This window comes from Erithacus rubecula, assembly GCF_903797595.1.
Source record: "Erithacus rubecula genome assembly, chromosome: 3".
NCBI lineage: Eukaryota > Metazoa > Chordata > Aves > Passeriformes > Muscicapidae > Erithacus > Erithacus rubecula.
Window position 1 is genome coordinate 57,240,682 of NC_136689.1, and position 22,243 is coordinate 57,262,924.

A 22,243-nucleotide genomic window follows, 5' to 3' on the forward strand; every position below is an offset into this window, starting at 1 on the left:
CAAGAGAGAGTAGAATGTTTGTGTGTAACATGACGTAGGACAGATATAAAGCAAAGATTTTTTTAGTGCCAAGTACACCAAGAGGAACCCACACACTGCAACTTTGTACTTAATCTAGCAACTCCAAGAAATTCACTTAATGAATTGAAAAGTTTCCTTATCAAACTATTTCTAGGTGACTTACTGTAACAGAATAGAATGTTCTCCTTATTAGACACTAACATGTCTTGCTGGATCATCTTGTATATCCTCACACATAAGGAAAAGGCCTTACATACATACAGGACAATTCTACAATAAATTTGAATGGCAGGATATATTACATTAAATACTAAATGGTAAAATGTGGCAGTAATTAAAAAAGTGACTTAAAACTCTGGAAAGTCAACACATAATGCTTTTTTTTAGGCTAGCAAAAATGAGACTCATTAGATACCATTTCAGAGAACATTAAAATAATGCAATACTACATCTTAGTAAAGATGCATTTGGAAAAAAAAAAAAGACACTGAATGTTATTCACTGCATAAATTATTTTTGCAAACTATTTTTTCTCTAAAAACATCTCCGTTGCAAAACACACTTCACCATCTGTGTAATTACCAATAAAAAGTCCAAAGCTGTCAGAAGTGGCTGCGCATCCAGACTTTATAGTCCACCAAGGCGCAAGGCTTTCGCCTGAAGCGATGTAGAAAATTACACTGAGCAGGAACATTGAAATGTGTCTGTAGTAAGTCATTATACTCCTGAGATAAAGCCAGTTTAAATGAACTGCAATGATTTGAAAAAGTAATAAATATCTCATATGTGCTAACAAGTACTTCACACAAAAAATTAGGAAATTAAGTACACAAAATGGGAGTAAAAACTATGCTTCTTTTTATTAAAAAATGTGTCCATCACCTGACTGCCATTCTTGAAAGAACAGACATTTCTCAAAACAGCATTTTCAAATTCTGTATGATTTGCTACTACACCTTAGTTCCTTTACTACTGTCTGAAGTACAGTTTGTGGAGTTAGTAATAGTGCTTGTCTCTAACCCATACATACAAAACTCTTGACTGATGGCAGCATAGACCATATGAAAATTCTTCCTGATATCTATTAGCATAATTGGACATATAACACAATGGGAAGTTGGAGGAGAGCAGAGCAGACAGGCAGTGGGGAAAAACCTCAAGTTCCAGTGAGTTGAAGGTGAGGATACTGATCTTTCAGAGCAAGTGCTGCCTGTAGGTTGTTCTTTCAAATTCCAACTTACATAGTGAAGCAAGGCTAGTCTTTAACGACCAATAGCAAAACTCTACAAAAAAGCTATTCTGCCTTCTCTACTGTGTGTCCTGCCTACTCTTGGAGAGAATTCTTCCTTATCCAATCAGCTCAGTGCTTTAAAAATGTGGAATAACAGTCCCGTTGTTTTTTTCCCTCTTCTGGCCTCTATTTTAAATCCTTTCTTACTTTAAAATTTCAAGTTCTGTTTCTGTTGTTAGTACTGATTCCCTAATCAGACAAAATTTATATAAAGTTTTAAAAACTTGTCTGTTCTAAATGGTCTAAATACCAGGAATAAAGTCCCTGGTAGATCTGAAATGTTACAAGCCATAAAGATCTAATGTTGCACCTCTATATTCAGATACAACGTGGTTCCTTAATGCACTGGCTTTTCAAAGCAGAGGGACAACCTGTTCTTGAAGAGCTGAAATTCTAACAAAAAAAGAAAATTGAAATCATCACAAGTCTCCAAAAGAAACATACTAGCTTTCATACTTATTCCTTATTATTGATGTTTTCTTAATTTCACAGTTTTAAATGTATGTTCTCAACTTGGTTACATTCCTTAATAGCCTTTAAAGATACAGCCGAAGTATCTTTAAGTGCTAAGTCTTTCTTGAATCCTGGATGGCATTATTTCATTAAACTTATCTTTCCTGACATTCAAATTTTCTTTTGCTTTGCAGGTTGCAAAGTGAGAGTTCTGCAACATGTTAAACATTATGAGATAATGTGACAAATGCAGGCCACTTCTTCTGCCACTAATAGTTGTCACTACTACAGTAAGTTATTTTCTTCTTCTTTTTTTTTCTTGGAAACTTCAGTAACACTGCACAGATAAACCTAACTAGGAAAGGTTCAGAACCGCCAACTTCAAGAATGGAAAGGGAGAAAAGAAGAGCAAAAATTGCTTTACAATTTTATTATCTAGTTGGCTTTTCACAAAATAATGAAATAGATAATAGGCTGTTATAAACTTGAGGTGATTCTGCTTCAGAATAGCAGTCTATATAAGCAGTTAACTGGTCACACCTAAGTGCATGAGAGAATAAACTGTGTCAAAAGTGTAACAGTCCTTTAGGTAAGAAAAACAGATAACCTCCCAAACCTGCATGCCCAGGTTTATTTTCTTTTCCATTGCAGTTTTCTACTCTAGAAAAGGATAGGTAGGTGAACTGCTCTGAAACAGAAATTCCTCCTTCCAGCTTAAACCTGAATGCTGACTGAAAACTGTCTATTAAGGATCTGCAGACTTTCACATGCAGCAAAGCAGATTTTGCAGCAATCATCTCATTAAGATTAGGACAGCAGAATTTCTCATACACTGAACAATGTAATATATTCAATACCATAATCAAGTAAACAAGGGAAAAGGATCACATGACAGACATGAGAAAGGGAGATTAATTGACTTGCTCACATAAAAACTTCAATGCATTTACTGATTTGCATGTTTCATTGCTTGCCATGAAGAGTTGAAAAAATATAAACAATTCAAACTTCATGTTTAGCAGGTTCACCAACTCGAAAAATGTGAAGTTACACACTGCAAATTCAGCAAGGTGCAATTGAGCTTTTCCATGTTACATGACAAACAGGGAACTGCATAACACTGGATATCTCATGAATCAGAATTAGCCCATGGATGTTAATCTGGCCAACACTTGTCCAACTACAAATAATTAATACTTAAAAGAGATGTCCCATTCTCCCTTGATTTCCTGCTCTGAATAGTTCATTATTATTTAAAAAAGCTGATTACAATAAATATTCAAGTTTTTTAATTATTAGAAAGGAATTCTAAGTCTTCAAGAGTCACTAGGATGGATACCCTTATCTTCGAAATCCGATAGTTCTTCCATTAGCAACATGCAAGTCAGCATTCACATGCTTTACATGTCTAGCATTTCCCAAGACTAAGGAAGAATCCACAGATACTTAAGCCTGATATGTAGTCACAGACTTCCCAATTTTAATCTACTGCAGGACTGTATAAAAAAAAATTTAGTTTACAAATCAGCCTACCACACTATCTTTATGGAAGTAATTAATTACCATTTAGATCCCAATAACTTCTACTGCAACAAATATGTTTATTTTCCTTCAGTAAACACTTAAGTTGGAAAAAAAACTAACTAGAAAATATTTTCATTGAATTTTCATTTTTATCAACCAAAACTGAAAACTGAACCTTGTTAATTTTAAGCTTTCCCACTGTCCAGTTTGAGCATGGGCAACCTGCTTAAACATCTCTATGTCAGTTTCTCTAACTTTTAGATGGAAAATTTAAATATTTCAAATAAAAGCCTGTAAAACTAACATAAGTAATAAAATCATTAAGGAAGAAAAAGATGCTAGAGCAGTATAAAGTGCAGTTCCACTCTGAAAAGTGACTCTTTAGAGCAGCATCAGTTTTCAGTCTTTTAATTAAATCAGTATCGAGTTTGTTCATTCACAAGTAACAAAGCCTTCTTTCTCCAAACCATTAGCTTGTACTTTAGTATAGTAGGCCTAACCAAATTTTTCCACTTGAAGAATACTGTCAATAATAAAAATTAGGTAATTATATTGAAATTTATTTTTAAAAATAGTACATGGAAGCCTAGTATTTTACTAATTTACAGATAAATAGGATAAACCTACATCCTTCTGAAACATGTAAAAAATTTTGGTCTAATATTATAATGGGAAGAAATCCCATTTTTTTGTATCAAAATTATATCTCTCTGTTTCAAAAAACCTTAGTTCAGAAGAATCCTATATTAGGGAAAAAGTGCAATTTATCACTATCATGATTTTATATATGGCTTTATGGCAACACATAGTACAATTTTGAGTGGTGACTGCAGTAATGTTTTCACACTTAAAACTGGTCATTACTCAAAACAATGTTAGTTCAGTGATCCCACAACTGTCAACATGGGATGCAGAGTTCAGTGTAAGCAGAGTTCTTGAATCTTTACTTCTGTAGAAGATCAGTCTTCAAAAAATGCACAAAAGAGAACAAAAATCAAGTATGAATTCATGATGGCACTGACACCAAAATCTGAATGTCAAAACAGACAAACACTCTTGCAGGTTAAAAACTGATATCCTTTTTTTTAAAAAAAGAGCATTTTTAAAGCTTCTTTTTAATAAGTCCCTGCTCTCTATGAGCAGTTCCTAATAAAACTGCTGGGCTTTACCTATACTACTGTATACTATAGTACTTTTAAATCTCTAAGGTGACCAAATTTTTTACAACTTCCTTATTTCTAGGAGAAGCCACAAAATGAAGGGTTTTCCAAATACACATACCCTCACAAAATCTTTCATAAACAGAGAAAGAGGAAATTGCAATTCCAAAATTTCTACTTAAATGCTGCTTGAATGTCTACTAACTCTAAACCTAAGTTTAAAAAAGAGAAGCAGAAAAGGCACCAAACCTTGCTCTTGATAAAACAAATGTCAGTTGTGACATTTACATCACAAAGGTAGCTATAAACTGCACATGTGCTTCCTGAATTAAGAATTTCAGATTGCTAACACTATTGCTGAATAGGGTAGGATTGTACTATCTGTTTCAAGGTGGGTGTTCAGTGGCCTACCATAACAGATTTAAAAAATGAATAGGGAGGCCAACTAGCAGTTTAAATTACAACTTTGAAACAAAAGCCATTAAGAGTCCATTCCCTAACAGACTGTATTAATGACTGCAAAAGGTCTGGATGCCAGAAGTGCAATCCTTGTGTTAAACAAAATACAGCTATGATAATTGCCCCATATGCCAAATTTCAACAGTTGTACTTCTAAATGTTGATTACACTATTTCAGACAGACAAGAAAAAAAGAACAGCATGGAAACTCCAGAAAACAATGCAAGTATCCATACAGCACGAATGCCTCTCAGTTGCTAGTTTATGCTATGACAAAAAAATGGGAACATACAGAACATACTTGTTGCATTACAAGCTTTTAATCCTTTTTTTTTTTTTTTTTTTTTTTTTCTGGAGACAATATTATCCAGAGATACTCCAAGAGTTTAGTTTCTAATCAAGATTCCAAGACCTGGTGATGTTGCTCTTCCCACTGAAGAAGTGTTGAAAGAATTAAAAAGAGTTTACATTTGGCACAATGTCTGCCATATACTCTAACTGCATAAGGTGCAACCTCACATTTCTTTAACTTCCCACTTTTAGAATTTTTACGCCATGGAAAATCCTTAACAGAGAAAAAAAAATCAAGACCTATGGTAATAGCAAGGTCTAATTTTAAGGTTATTCATTAGATTTGATAATAGGTTATACATTATTTTTTGGCACCTTTCTATGTGGCATTCTGTTCTGAATCTAACAGTAAAAAGTGATAAGCACATACAAATGAAGAGCAATGCATACCTCTCTCTTATGCCCATGCTTAAAATTTACAATATCCTATCAAATTTGTCACTTCACATCTGAAGTGCTTCACTTCCTTAAAAGTTTTATGAAAACCCGTTAAAGATGTTGAGTCCAAAAAAAGTAATAACTGATTTCTCCTTTCATTAAAGAAAACTGGCTGTTCCTGATATTGCATGACCAAACAGACCACAAATTACATGCAAAAATTAAAATTAATATTTTTGATATTGAAGTTAACTCACAATATATATTCCTTTTCTTATTTACAAAATATTGACCAAATTTGAAAAGCTCTAGGGAATTTTAATTAATTTAATTATTTACTTCTCTCTTATTTCCTATATATGCTTGATACACCATTGACAGTGTTGTTGAGTTACTGTTCAGCATCAATTTCAGAGGCAAACTGCACTTGGAAGTAAGGGTAATAAACAGCAGAATTCTTAAAAAACATATGCAATTATATACATACACTTTTCTTTGACAAACAACCATGTATTTATTAAAATCCTTAAGCAGGCCAAATTTAACCATCATATTTGTCTAAGGTAAATCACATGCTTTACTTAGTCCAATGTACATTTCATTCTGAGTATTACAGTTTGAATAGTTATTATTAGTCAGTTATTTCTTTGAACTGTAAGCCTGCAAATGTACATATAAGCAAAATACTAAATACTTTAAGGATTTATACAAATGGTGCTCACCTCGTACTGTCAGCTTGCTATACAACTGTGAGTTCATTTCTTTGTCTCTCTTGTAACGTCGAAATTCATCAACAGCTTCCCGTACCACTGTGACCGTCAAAACAAATCCCTGTTAAAGATACAATTATGCAGTTCAGAACTCTCAGGGCTAGAATAGAAATAGGTAAGTAGGAACACTACCGAGAGTAAGAACATTTGCTTAGGGTGTTGGCTTTTCACTTTTTAATTTGGATTTGAGTCTTTTCTTCAGTAAGTTTAAGTAGTATCTTGGTTTAGTCCAGGAAAAACAAAACCATACTTGCACATTGTCAAAATATAATTAGATTAACTACCTGTCCAAACACACATAATTGAGACAGCATTTCTAAATGCAAAAAAGGAACATGCTTCGGATTACTTAAAGATAGCCTTTATAATTTTAATAAGCGTATTTCCTTATCATCCACAAACTTTAAGGCTTTACCAAAAACATTTAAAAAACTTCCTATTCTAATGTTGAAAAACTGCTTTTTTCCTAATACACAGAAAAAGATGAAAGAATGGCTAGTTTAATCATTTTGCATCTTAAATGCAGCTTTTAAGCAACACATCACAAATATGGACTAATTAAAAGGGGATTTGTCCTGAAAAACTAAGTGTCTAAATGCTTCAGCTGGTCCTTTCAAAGGACAATGCCACTGTAGCTTCTGCTGGAAATGCACAAAGTGCTTCACTCAGCTGTGATGGTCTCTGGCTAGAAAGGGTGGTAAGCTAAAAAAACACAGAACAATTCAGGGATAAGCACATACATTTCCTTTCTATATATCCTAATCTCCTCAAATGAGATCTTCTGGCTTTGACTCAGCACTTGAGTTTTTCTCCATTAGTGAAAGAGAAATAAAAATTTTACCAGTAAAATAACCTTTCATTATTACGAATAAGATGGATACAAAATTCAAATATTAACAAATCCACTAACAAATAAGATTCTACATTATCTATCTAGCTTCAGACAATCACCATTACTTTACAGAAGATAATTTATGACATTAGACTTCTCTTGCAGAAGTCCACAGTTTGCCAAACTTCCTCTAATGTCCCAGCAATATGAAAAGGAGTGAACAGGCAGAGCTTTCCTAAAAGTGTTTACTAAAATCCTGCTATGGATTTCAGGGCTGTTTTGCAGTTTCAGACCAAAGTTCCAAGGTGTATTTAGCTGTGACCCTATAGCTAAGAACTACTTACTTGCTCAAGTTTATATTGGCTACAATTATAGTAGAATCACATAGAACAAAAAAGATTCTATGACAAAGCATTCTCTTTTTATTCCCCAGGGCATAATCGAATGAAAAATCAGATTTTCTCCCTTTCTGACAGCAGATTTTTGCATGTTTTGGTAATATAGATACTTAAACAGTATAAAAAAAGGCACTCCTGAAGCACCTTCAAACCTATTTCTCATTTGTACACACCTTGTTACTAGACAGTACTCAAAACACAGAATGCAAGGTGCTATTTGCAAGAATTTCCTCTGGCAGTCCCTAACTGAGCAGCTGAGTACTGAGCTGACCATTGCTCTGAGTACTGAGCTGACTATGTCTATGAGGAGCAATTTAAGAGAGACACTTCTCTTTTTACACATTTGCTCAAAGGAAGTTGATATTCTTGCAAAGGAGAGCTAAAATTGTGAAGTCAGTTTAATGAGGGAACCTGTCATTTTTCTCTAACTGTAAGCAAGTAAGCATCTTTAGTGTACTTCTTACAGTTAAACCAGTATGCTTTAATACCTTTGTATGCTGGAGTGGAAATGAAAAGTCCATTCCCTAGAGCAACTGAAATTAAATTAGCAAAATAGTCTTGCTTTAAGAACTTTGGGACTAGATCTAAGTGTATCTGTGTTGTAAAAAACTGTTAAAATATACCAAAGGGAAGAAAAATCCTAACAAAACAACTCATAAAATCCACATACACCATCAAAAAACCCCAAAACATTTCTAGCAATAGTCAGCTTCTTGTCATTTGGTTTTAAGTATCAGGGCAAACAATTTTCCTTTAAAATTTTGAGAGAAAATATAAGCCATAGTTAACCCTCTGATTATTACTGAAGATTTATCAGTAGTTACATACCCTTCAAAAAACTTATCTGTTAAGCTGCAAAAGCAGACCAATGGATCAGACTTAATTGTTTTGTATTTTCCTCATAGATGCTTAGCTTTGCTCAACATTCAATTGCTGCCTTTTACCTGGAGGTTGCTTATTAGTAAAAAAGCTATTAAAGTAGAAACAAGTGAGTTTAGCAAAAAAACATTGAGATATTGATTATTTTCAAGCTGTATTATTCAAAAATACCTTTGAATAAGACAAATTTATTGATACAGAACAGAACACTGGTATTCAAAGTACAGTATTTTCTCCCCTCCTTGAGCAAGATAGAAATGGGCTGAGATGCAAAGTGTTTACTGTGTTTTTTTCCTTACTACCCCACCAATATATAGTGCTGTACAGAACGCATCATGGTGAATAAAGCAACTTCCAGACAAGGCTGACTTCTGTCTTTTCCTACTGTGTCAGTTACAAAGACTTTGTAAATATCCATTTAAAATCCCACTGTTAAGCAAGCTTTCTATCTTGAAACTGTTTTCTTGATGCAGCAGAAGCAACTCTGGGAAGAGAAGTGGGAAGAATACCCAGGATGGTCTCTGCATTTATCCATAGTTAAAAGGACACATGTTACAACAATGAAAACAATGAAATCAATCCAGAATATTTACTCTATTGACTTGTTAAGAACGACCTTTACTCAAGCAGTCAGCATGTCACAGTTCTTCTTGAATACTACTGAGAATAAATGCTACTGAAAAATATCAATTTTTCAAAAAGTTTAAAACATAAAGCATTTGCTCTTCCTGTCTTTAAACTAGTGTGGAGGGACTGGGAAGAACATGAAAGAAAAGGTAATGATCTGTTTATAAATAAGAAAATCATTCCAAATCATGGCAATACAGCTGGCAGAGTATCAAAAGAGTCTCCTCGGAAGAGAATTCAGTTTCCAAACCACAGGAAAACTGAATTAGAAGCAAGTGTTTTGAACAGTTTCCCAAGAAAATACGGCAGATCTAAATAATAAAAAAATGTATCAAAAGAAAGCCAGTGCAACTGGCAGGGTGATCAATTAGGAGAAGCATGTTTAATTAATAACTTATTGTCAAGCCACAATTTCCTCCTGATTTATCCACAGCTTAAAAAATTTTCTCAGTTCTTGTGCATAAAGATTGTGATCAAAACTGATACAGAAGGAATGCAAAATATTTATGCTCACAGCTCCAACCTAGTCTGAAAGCACAAAATAGTCACCAAACAACAATAAGTGGAAAGATATTTAACACACAAATTACCTATGCTACCCAGTAAGTTTCTCTAGTAGCTGGAGCTTTTTTTGCTGGCTGGTTATTTTAAACTCTTGAGTGACCAGCAGGCAGAACAGAGCACTACACACTGACACCAGCTGGTTGACAAAAACAACCTTGCCTGAGGGGCAAAGGCATAGTAGGCAAGTGGAAGGGAAGGCTATCAAACAACAGCTTTCAAATAGGCCTTTTACTTCTGTTATGTTCTTTGATCACTGTAGTTTACCAGTTGCAGGTTTATGCAATGTACATAAACATGAAAACCCCCAAACTTCTAGTTAATAGCATTTTTCTGTTTACCAGAGGAGCCCAGTACGTGTACAGGTAGCCTATTTTCAGTGCTGGCACAAACTGTGAGCAGGACACGACGAGAAAATAGAGATTCAAGAAAAACTTGAACTGTTCATATAAAACCTAAAATGAAAAAGAAAGCAGATAAGAGTATTAAAATTTGTACTCATAATATACATAAAGTACATTTCTTCATGATAGGAGATACAAAAGCATTGTATGTCATACTATTATAGATGGCATTATTACACAGCCCAATGTATTATATATCATCACACAGTACTAGATTATTTTAATATTATACTGCTATTTTCGTTGAGAAAAACCCATTTATAGTATTGCCTATTTTTACTCTGAAAAAGCAATTTGTTAAATTTTGGGTTTTTTGAAAACTTGACTATGTATCAAGAAAACTGTGTAAAAATTTAAATATAGGTATTAAGATATATTTATTACTAGATCAAAGATTTGGTCTAAACTCAGAGCTCATTATCCAACTTTTAAGTGAAGCCAGAGTAGACTTATCACACAATACATTGTCCCATACTCCAAAGTAATGACAGATGCAGAGATTCCTTTGGTAATTAAAAGCACCACTTCAGCAAGCACATGTTCTCAAGATTACTTTGGTTGTAATTACAATGCTAAGAACATTATTCATTTTATAGAATTTTGAATCTTCAAAGACTTCACATATTTCTTCTTAGCCAGGCTAACATGGCACCTCCAGCAGTATTAAGAAAAGTGGTTACTGAACTTGGAACACTGAGACTGAAGAAAATGAAAAACCAATTATTTCAAAGATAAAACATTCAAAATAAATCCAAAAGCCACATCCAGAGATTGTCTCCATCTTTTAATCTTAAAATTCAGTTAATATTACAATGAATTCCACATAAAAATCAAAGTTATTTGACTCATATTTATTGCTCTTACCAGTCCAATATTATTACTTAATTATGTAAATACCTATGTGCTAGGAATAAAATATTCAGGAAAGTCCAAAGTGTCTTTCTGGCAGCCACAGCAAAGTAGTGGTACCTCAAAGCTGTGAGTTCAGCCTCCAAGCCTAAGATCTTTTTTTTATTTTTTGACGAGCATGGAATGCTATTTCATGACTTAACAATGAAACTAAAAGAAAAAAAGTGAAATCAGAAGTCATCAGAAAGGTCAGAGCCTTCTTGTTCAGGCTGAACCTGCACCTTATGTTGATCCAGTTATTGATCATCCTGAGGCAGTTCATACTGATTTCATACAGCAGTTCATACACTCATTTCTGCTAATAAGTTCTGCTGTTCACAAAAACTTGATACACCAGGTCATCAAAAAATCCAGACAGTACTTTAGGTGGTACAGATCTTGTACGAGAAGGTGTAAGTTAAAAAGCACTTCCTACAAATCTTTTGAATCCTGGCAGACCACTGACAGTTCATTCAATACAAAGCTAAGCACTTCAGTACAGTTAAGCAAATTGAAAAGTCTCCAGCTGCATAAAGCTAATACAACTACTGCCTTGAAGTTCAGGAGAGGTATCTTCAAAACCTGCTCATCACAGAAAATGTGCTTTATGGAAATTCATACAAAATTCCTAAGCACCTATGTCAAGATGTATATGAAATTGTAAAAAGAAATTGAACAGACTGGTATAAAGGGAGAAGCAGCAAGTATTTGATGAAAAAAAAAAAAAAAAAAAAAAAAAAAAAAAAAAAAAAAAGAGATATTTTGGAAATGTTACAGCTCTTTTAGCTAGCAAGTAAAACTGTAATCTAGGCATTATTTTAAGTTAGCATTTGGATATAAAACCACTGAATACTACCCACGCCAACATCAATGTTTAAAAAAACATAGAAGAGAACACAGAATTTCACAACTGAAAATTGCAGAGTAGATCACTGGAGTCAATATTTATGACTTTGTTAATTTATGGGTTAGGAACCAATACAGTGATGTGCCCTACAAATTGCTTCTAGTAAAGCAGCATAAAAAAAAGACAGCTACACAATACTTTACTAATAACAAGTCTTAATTTATATATAAAACTAAAATTTGAAAACATTTCATTTTCATCAACTTGGGCTTTACACTTAGGATCTCACTTCATTTTGAAGTTACTATTGAGTTTTTAAATACTAGCTCCAAATTAAAAATATGACTTGATCTATCGGGTAAAACCAAGATTTTTAAAAGATCAAAAAAGAACAAACATTCTCTCTCACAACTGGGAATTGCAAACTACAGCTGATCCCTATAAGGAACACAAATCTGGCTCACGATTTGTAATCTACACTGCAGATTTCTAGTTGCAATAATCAATGGCTTACTATATGCTTAATGAATTTTGTGACCTTCAGGAAAGCATATGTGGCTTAACCAATTTCAGTGTATTTAATAATTTAAACTTTGGAAGAAAACATTTACTTTGTCCAATAATGTTGAGAATATTTTATCCACATGTGATAACTGACATGTTATTTTCCTGACAGGAGATCAGTCTTAATTACAAGGCCATTAATTTTTTTTGTTGTTTTAATAAGGAAATGCATTACAAAACATCTGCCAGTCATTGGACTAAAGAGGTCAGAAGAATAGAATCAATACCCTTATAAATCAGCACGATCACTGAAATAAAAAATTTAAGACAAAGCATGTCTGTATTCAAAAGTACAAGACATTCAGTTTTTGCTATGGGACACAGTATTCTCAGACGGCATTTGTAAAAATATTAATAAAATTGTAATACTAAAATTTATAATATCCCACTAGGATACATTTTTAGGTTTAACTACTTAAGTTTGGAAAAATTGTTTCTCTGTTGCTGAATTTCATTATAACAACACATTTTTTAAAAACTACGAACTAGACAAAATTAATGTCTCTTTTTGGCTTCATATACACAGTGTATAGTACAAGCAAAAACCTGAAATTAAGGCATAATATGGCTTTTTAGGAAAAAAGTGACAAAAAAACCCTTTCCACTTCAAACAAACAGTGTTTGCCGAAGAACTGCATTCAAAGCCAAAAATACCTGCAAAAAGACTGCAATAACAAATTCTACTCTGAAAAGTACTACACTAGGCCTACTTGTGGCACAAATTGAAGATGCTAGTTGTTTTTGTCCTTTAAGAGGGACATTTTGAAATACATTATTTATTGTACTTTCAATGGCAAGGTGTATGAGAAAAGATCCATGGGACTAAGCTGCAATTTTAAACAATTCTCAACTGAATTCAATCCTTTGCATGCAGAAGTGCTTATTTTTCTAAAAAATTACAAATTTCAAATAAATTTTTCTAAACTTTTTTTCAAATTTTCTAAATAGAAAAGTACAAAGAAACTCATCTTAAATTTCAAAAGCTTCACTGAATTCCAACCACTCAAACTGCAATTAAGTACATAGCCCTTTGAAAACCAACCAGTTTAATAAAAATGCAAGCTTGTTCTCAGCTGTTAATTTTCATTGAAATCATTGAGACAAATATAGAAAGAAAAAGAAGAACCTGGGCAAATAAAATTCTCTTTTTTGCAAGATAGTAAAAAAACCACTACAGAACATACAGTCAGCCCAACACCAGAAAATGTTCAGTGGCCTTACCCCAGGTATAAAGGTAAAGATGTTGTACTTTTGATTTTTTATGGCATTTTTGGGGTATTTTTCTTCACACTTTTCAGGACATCCAAGCCACACTGTGCGAGCCTTCAGGTCTTTCTTTCTTCGACAAATGTTTATGAGCCAATCAGAACAACTGAAAAGAAAGACAATTGTTTATTTTAAAACTACAAATGTACTATACAAGATCACAATTTCCAAACCTGAAACTCCTGAAGGCAAATACCTACGAAAAACAGGCTAAAAAACATTTGTGACATCTAAATAAGCAAGCGTGACATTAACTTCTATTCTATTCTAATATTTAGGGCAATTCAGAATAGTGAATTCACCTAGACATATTCATATATAAACACTTGCACATTCTTAGCAGAAAATCCTAATACACTAATGAGAAGTTTCACTACACCATACCCTGACACAGGTTCAAGAAATTATAGTTAATAAAATTCTGCATCATACCTTATAGTCCTTTGGCCAAACTCTTTATCTTGGATTACTAACACTCAGATTATGTTAATGACTGAAAGGGATATAAGGCTTCTGTTCAATACAGTTCAAAAGATTTTTACAGCTTGGCATACAATTACCACATAATTTGCGAATCTTCAGTTTCCTCCATACCACTGCTAATGCCATAATGTCAAATATTAAAAAAAAAACCAACCCAAACCTAACAAACACAACCAGAAAACCATTCAAAACAAGCCCACTATGTAAATGCCGATTGCACAGTGATCTGCAATGAGAGAACTTCACACAAGAAAGAACAGCAGTCTTGCCTAACCAGCTTACAGACCTACTGAAGAAGTTTAAACAATGAGCAGTGAGAGAAGAGCTCACAGAACCTTTAAATAACTGCATTTTGGACAAGGATACAGAACTGGTGGGAAGGAGTCACAAGAAGGAAGAACAAAAGGTGGCAAATTGAATGATGCCTCTGAGGCACAACAGATTATTTACTAACAGAACAAGGAACAAACAGGGATGTGACTCAACTCACATAAATGCAATCAGCTTAAGTACTTGCTAGTACTGTCTACAGAGGCAGAGCGACCATCCAGGGACCATTTGCAAAGAAAAGTGGGTTTGCTGTACACTGCATATCTTTGGTTTACAATCTTATACATTAAAGAAAAAATTATCTGTGTTTATTTGTTAACACAGTAAGGAGGTGTCTCAATAATATTGGGAGTCTGCTTTAGGCAAGGGAATCAAGAACGCTGAGCAGACAGGCCTTCCATGCTCTTCATCTACTGCAGCTGACTGAGCTGATAACAGCAGGTTTCAGCTACATCAGCTGATGAAGTTGGTATGACAAAAAAATTCTAGTGAGGTTTTTGAATATGCAGGCAATACTTTTGATGCAGCAAAAAGAAAACAACCGTCAGGAAATTCTTACAAATTTTATTCAAACCAACAGAAAGAATTCAGTTTTAGAACAAGAGAGAAATTTACAATCCAATCCCCTCAGCACTGCTCAGTGGATTAATTCTGTACAGTCAGCCTATTCATATGTATTTGTACACACCTGTAAGAAAACAGAAATCACAACCAACATGTCAAGAACAATCTCTAAAATAAAACTTATTTCACTCTGAGAAGAAGCAGTTGCACTGCCATTTGAGAGTGCATATCCTCTATTGATTCCTGGGACTTTGAGCACCCTGATCTGGTGAAAGATAGCCGTGCCCATGCCAGGAAGGCTGGATTAGATAATCTTTAAAGGTCCCTTTCAACCCAAATCATTCTATGATTCATAGCTCTAATAAAATTTAACTCTCAAGACATCATGAGAAAAGTAAAGGAACATATTCTTGGAACTGATGCAGTTGGAATAATCATAATTGCAGAGTAGCTCACATAAAACCAAAGTAATTTCAATGAAGGTCTGTAAAGCTTTATTTAGAACCTACTGGGTAATTGCCTGTTGAATATTTCATTTTTCAGACCACAAAAAAACTAGAAGAGAGAGGGCTACATGCAAAGAGCAGATCAGAGTTCAAGACTGCCTTGACAGATTAGAAAAACTAAAAAACTACCTGGAAGACACAGAATGCAATTGAACAGGTACAAGCACTACACAGTTTACAGAGAAATACCCAACTACACAAATACAGAACCAGGAAATGCTCAAAAACCAGGTTGCAGCTCAGTTACTTCATGAGAACATTACACTCATGCAAAAAAAGACATCTGCTCAGTGCGGACAAGCATACTTGTAGCAAGTCATGAATGTATTACTTTCTCTCAATCAGTACTAGCATGAGCTCAGTTGTCTTACAGGACCATTCTGAATACCAGATTTCAACAAACAAGTCTATTGGGAAAACAGAGACCACACACAAGAGCAAGAAAACAACTACAGGTCTAGAAAGCAGAGCAGGCTGACTACTAGATACACCAAAAGAAACACAGTTGTACACAGAAGGGTGAGTGTAAACCTAATATGGTTTCAAGTATTCAAGAACCAGTTGCAAAGGGACAATTATTCTCTAGGTCCACCATTATTAACTCATGACAGACATTCAACTGTGGCAAATCAATAAGCAGGGTGGTCACAACATGGACAGATATTGAGTAAACTCTTTTAATGACAGGGGTGGAGGAGACACTTAAGGAGGCTGGAATTGCTGCAGATCTCTAAGATGTGGTTAGATCAGACATTGGTGATAGATATAATTCATTCTGGAGAGACAAGGAATCGACTGGAAACCTCTTAAGGTCTTTTCCTAGTCTGTTTATTCAGAATTACAGACTCATGAAATACACAAATACTGCAGGGAAGGAAGGCCGATAGTTACCTTACATTGCCACAATCCCTATTAAAGTGTTCCTTGTGTGCAGTCTACATTATCCCATGCTTATTACAAATTAATTTGGCAAAATAATAGAATTCAATGTTGCTAGTTCTTTTTAAAGAAAATTAAAGGTTATGCCAATAACAAAATTATTCAAAGCAACAACAACTTTGTTATGGAAATACCACTACATCAATACACAAAAGATGACCTTTAAAAAAACTTCAATTTTAAATGCTGGATTCTTAAGATTTTCTCCCCAAAACTCTTACTATGTGATAGACATAAATATGCATTTTATTTTTGTCATAAAAATCAAATATCCTTTATCAGCTTTTCCCAGTCACTTTAAAATAGTGACAAATATTTATTCTATCATTGTAATGGTGTTAATTCAACTTTCAAAATTCAGCCCTGTTATTTAGTAACATACAAATCAGAAACATTATTACTTAAACTTGTCTTTAAAGCAAAATAAACAGCAGTCTTTCTATTTTGTGATTCCACAATCAGTTTAATGGCTGTGAACAGATTCTACTGCTGCTGAAACGTCCAGTACCTCCCTTCCCCCATAACAAAGGTGTGGATTCTTGCTCCTTTCCTTGTGCTGGCAAATACTCATGCAACTGAATGGGAAAACCAGGCCTGCAAATCAATTCAGCTGTAAACTAATGCAGAATAAAAGGGGATTATTTTCAGTTATATCCATCCCCAACCTTTAAAAATCTTTAAAACTTCCAAAATAGTTGAAACAATGAAGGTTATATGTTTGCAGCAGAAGGCAGAATGATTCCACTAAGTGCCAACTTGCATTTTTACTTGATAAAACTGCTCCTGGCATTAAAGCTTTAAACTTGTTAGTTTCCAGGGCAGGGGTGTGGAGACAGAGAAGACAGCTTAGTTATATAGTGAGAAATGTAAGAACATATCTGTAGGAAAAGAGTTCCAAGGAAAATAATGTTTTCCTGGAGAAAGTGAGCTAGTATGACAGCTCTGCCTACAGTTCTGTAGACAGGAACTCCCTGGCAATCTTTGTAATCCTGCATTGTTCAATCAGTTCTTGAATTTGAACTGTAAACATACTGAATATTTGATTAGGCACAGTCTCTTTTGTAGAATCATTTCCTCAGACACTAAGGATTTCTCTACTGCTAAGGCAACATAATTACACTGCTTTCCTTGCCATGGAATCTCTCCACCTTGAAACTACATTTTTTTGCTCCAGCTCAGCAGACACCATCATGGCCATTAGTTCAGCGAATGCCATAAGAGTCATGTCTGACTGGGAAACAATTGTGATACCTTTGATAAAAGGGATTTGACTGACAGGGAGCTAACAACAGTTAAGTTGTTAGAAGATGTGAGAAGGCACAGATGATAAAAATATTACAGGTTATGCCCAAATCAGTATTGTCATAGTTCAGATGAGCTTTACTACCATAAAAAAAATAAATCAGTTAGATTCTGCTATTTACAGTCTTAGCAACAATTACTGTTTCATCACAGAAAGAATATAAGATGGATATGCTGGCCTCAGAAATCCTAATAAATATATATTAATTCAAAAATATAACACCAATTAAGTCTACTCAAAATTTTTGTAACTCAGATTATCAACATCCAACACATTTCTAATCTGTCCTTGAATTAACATTCCCCAATACAGAAGATATTTTTGGCCAAGGGTATAGATTCCGTGGGCTTTCTGTAGCCAATAAATTTGTATGATAAAGGGGAGTAGCATTCTCCAAGCTTCAAATAGCCTAGGATGTAGCATGATCAAGACATACTTCAGATTTTTTCAATTCTTATGTTCTTAGGAATTCAGAAATAAAAAAAATATGAAGTGCATCCTTGTTTACTGATTTAATTTTGTATTTCAAATGCCCTTGTCTAAAAAATTCAACACATGCACAGGAAGCCATTTCCTTAAGATAGTTGCAAGCTGTGTTGTCTGTATCAATATAACAGACTGTATATATGCAAAATACCAAATTTATAAAAGAAGTTCAAGGCATATCTACTAAATAGCATTTCACTAATCTGCTTCCTAATGTATTATTTTAATGTGGAAGAACAATAACCACTGTCTTTGTATTAGTAACCAATATGATATTTAAATTAAAAACAAGAACAAAAACCCATCGACCAGAAAAACTCCCCCCAACAAACCAAAACCTAAAGTAATTGTTAAATAAGAACCCTTAACGTTTTCATAAATAGACCATATCTCTACAAGTCAAAAGCTAAAGTAAAAGTCTCAACTGACTCTGCAGCTCTGATAATAAAGGCTTTTTTTATTTTCTCTTTTCATTACTTTTATCCTACAAGCTTAACTGCCAGTATCTTTCACAAAACAGCATTTTCATCAGAATGGAAAGATAATATAAAAGCTCTATATTGTCTGCAAGGGTCAACTTTTCCTTATTAGGTTTTAAGTAGCAGAAACTAGTTCTGCAAAGAAAACATACTGTAATTATTGTACTCAACAGGTAGCTTCAGTAATCAGGCCAAAAGCAACACAGTGGTCATGTCATTCTCAAAAGATCAGCATTTTCCCATGCTTCTGCATAACAAATGCGTTGCAGATTAATTGAAAGCGTACAGGCCATCTTAGAGCCCAAATTAATCCCAGCATTTGATATCCCCTTCACTTCATATGGAAATGCCATTCAATGGCACCATTTTCATAGGGACAAAGTGTTTTTTGATAACAAGTGGAATGTAAATCTCATGAGAAAGAAATCAATCCAGCCCAAAGAGCTCCAGAGTATTGATCTATGTGCATTATAATTTCACAAGCTTGAAGAGAATTTGTAAGTTAAAGGGAAAATGATTACAACCACAAAACAGCTGCTATATCACAAAGTTTTCTTTTAACTGTGCTATGAAAGCAAGAAATAAGCAGTTTCTGAAGTTAAAAGTTATATTGGTTGAATTAAGTCTTCAGTTTGTTCAAAATCAAACACAACATTTGATTTAATTATGATTTTTTTTCTTGCAAATGTAAAATCTCTTTAAAGAGCTGGAGATTTGCAAATAAAGTTCACACCATTCAGATATGATCAACAAGTCTATTGTCTAAACTGAAGTTTAGAAAAATTATATATTTGGCTTATAAAAGCTGAATAAAAGATTTTTACAAAATCATTTTTCCAGTACATACAACTTTGTCAAACCTTCCACATTTGCTTCTGCAAAGCAGGTGAAACTTCTTAGACTAAAGAGGAAGAGTTTGTGATACTGCAACAAAAATTTATAGAATACAAAATTCTAAAGCTGCAAAATAAGAGATGGAAAGCTTCCTCTCACAAAAATGAGATTAATCCTAACAATGCAAAATGGACAAAAACCCCTAGTGGGTATTGGGGTTTTTGTTTGTTTGAAACATGCAAAGTGATTTTGAACACAAACACAAGACTTCCCCTGAGAACCCAAAAGAAATCAGGGGCCCCCGAGCTCTGCAATTTTATTCCAGAATAATGCCCAGTCCTTTATTGTGTTCATCTTTCTGTCACACCTTTGAAAAATTTACAATTTCATGTAAAGTACAAAAAGCAATTCTAGATTTTGAAGCTGAGATTTCAACCTCATCCAGATGCAGGTATGGGGTACAGAGCTCCACAAAAATAGGATGAAATTTTAAATTCTATTTAACTGAACAGGTCTCAGACTGCCTTAATCTTACATTACATTTAAAAGAACCCTGTTTGTCTTCCAGAAATAAGTTTCAGTTGCCCACTTAACATGAATACACCAACATACACGAAAATTGCTTTCTCACATGCTCCACTCCATTTCAAGTGTGAAGGCATCAACACACATTTGTATCCCAAACTAACACTTCACACTCCATAAAAACATTGTAACTAATTCTACTACACAGTGTAATAATTACTGCAGGTGTGACAATACACTAGCCTCCAAGTTTCCTGCATGATTTTTTGCATGATCCTAGGTAACTTCTCAACTGCAAATTGGCATTTCAAAAATTCAAGTATTCTGTGGGCCCCAGTAAAAATTTGTAAAGTGCTATTATAACCAGAAACCATCCAAAAGAGTAACTTACACTGACTGCACATCCCTGATTCTTATCAGTTACCAAGCCTCAATAATGCTCTCAGCCCAGAAGAAATCTCCTTACTACAATGACAGGTATTTACACAATCGCTCAGAAATGCTCAACCAAGAGAAGGTTTCTATCCAGCCTAACTGGACTAGTAGATAAAAAACCATGAGATTCACCTTCCTCCCACATCTTTTTCCCTTACTCATCTAAGCCGCCACCTGCAGCTTTCCTGTAGGAGTATCCACTGTCTCCTAATACCCAACTGAAATTTTGAGCTTCTGCTAGAATCTGATGGTAATTTTTTTTTCCACTAAAAATGAAAATTAATTGCTATGATGTTCTACTACAGAGAACACCGCTGTCATTAAAATGCCTATGAATGCAAGACCAAATGGACTCTTTATTGTGTCCAAATTCAGTTGAGAAAATTAGCAAAGCAGAAGTCATACTCCCCTAAAGCCTCTTTCCTAGTGAAGACTTTTCTTTTTACACACTTATATTTCCAGTAAAAGATGTATAGAACATAGCAAAAAAAAAAATAAAAATCCATAGTGCGAAATTTTTCTTCTTGAAAGTCCGTCACAAATACGACTCAAGTAATTTAAAGAACAGGTTTGAAATTTTCTAGGCTTGAAAGCTGAGATGTACCTCTCAAATTTAAAAAGCAAGCAGGAACATGAAATTTTGCAATCTTCAGCACTAATGACCATTTCTTGTGACATTCTCTTACAATTTTTAATTAGTTCCAACATAAACTCACCTTGCAATTGTCTGTCTCTATCCAAACACTGTAAATTCCATGTCAGGGCACAGTCTTTACCGACCTGCCTGTTTTCATGAAAATTACAGGAATATAACCACAGTAACTAATAATCACTAATACTTACAGAACTGAACTCACATAAAAGTATATTGTTTGAAAGGTATCTATATTTTAAGACATGTCCAAAAGATTTTTCTTTAAATACTTACGTTCTTTTAAACAGCTAAAATGTAGGTCTGTACCAGAAACACTGCTTCCAAAACCATTTACCTATACAAACACTACTTCTATAAACTTTTCTACCTTCCTTCCTTCTACCTTCCATATACTCAATCCCTATAATAAAATTAATAGACCATGAGTTTTTTGTTAAATCATTATATAAAACAGAAATCAACACAGATAATGTTTTTTAAAACTTTGTAACAATTACTTTGAAAAACTGAAGGTGCACAAACATAGCTTTGCTTAGGTAAAACAACAGGCCTCTTAAAGTGCCATGAAAACCACATGTGAAGACTTCTATCTAAATCAGTTCTAAAAACATCTGCCAAAGAAAGCATTTGTCATTTAAATTCACTGAAAATGCTTCACTCACTTTACCGATTCTCAGATTTTAATGCTCCAAATTACAGAAAAAGAAAGATCCTTAATAATCCTAAAGACAATTTTTCTACTTAAAAGTTTTGCTAAAAATTCATTAGAAAATTACTATTCCAAGATATTTGCATAGAGCAGAGTCTGGCACAGAAAGTTGCTAAGTAAGAACCAAATCACAAGAGCTAATTGCAGTTGCAATTCACTCTAAGGCCATCAGTTACATTTGTATTTTAACCTTTAAAGTTGAAGGGTTAACTAATCATTATTTGATGAATTTGCTTTTTTCTTACAGCAACATCAATAAATTTATATATACTGTAAACTTAACACACTAATATCCATAAAAGTAAAAAATTTAACCCCTCTA

At 33.9% G+C, this 22,243-nt stretch overlaps 1 protein-coding gene across 4 annotated transcripts in view; it reads right to left on the reverse strand.

The window, feature by feature from the left end:
- ATP9B (ATPase phospholipid transporting 9B (putative)) overlaps positions 1-22,243 on the reverse strand; it is a 149,751-nt gene that overhangs the window by 111,710 nt on the left and 15,798 nt on the right. For all 4 annotated transcript variants that reach the window (XM_079300853.1, XM_079300852.1, XM_079300855.1 and 1 more), the window contains 3 exons: positions 13,629-13,779; positions 10,046-10,159; positions 6,360-6,468 (listed from right to left, as the gene is read on the reverse strand). In XM_079300853.1, the coding sequence (XP_079156979.1) occupies positions 6,360-6,468; positions 10,046-10,159; positions 13,629-13,779 (374 nt within the window). The remainder of the gene's footprint in view (positions 1-6,359; positions 6,469-10,045; positions 10,160-13,628; positions 13,780-22,243) is intronic.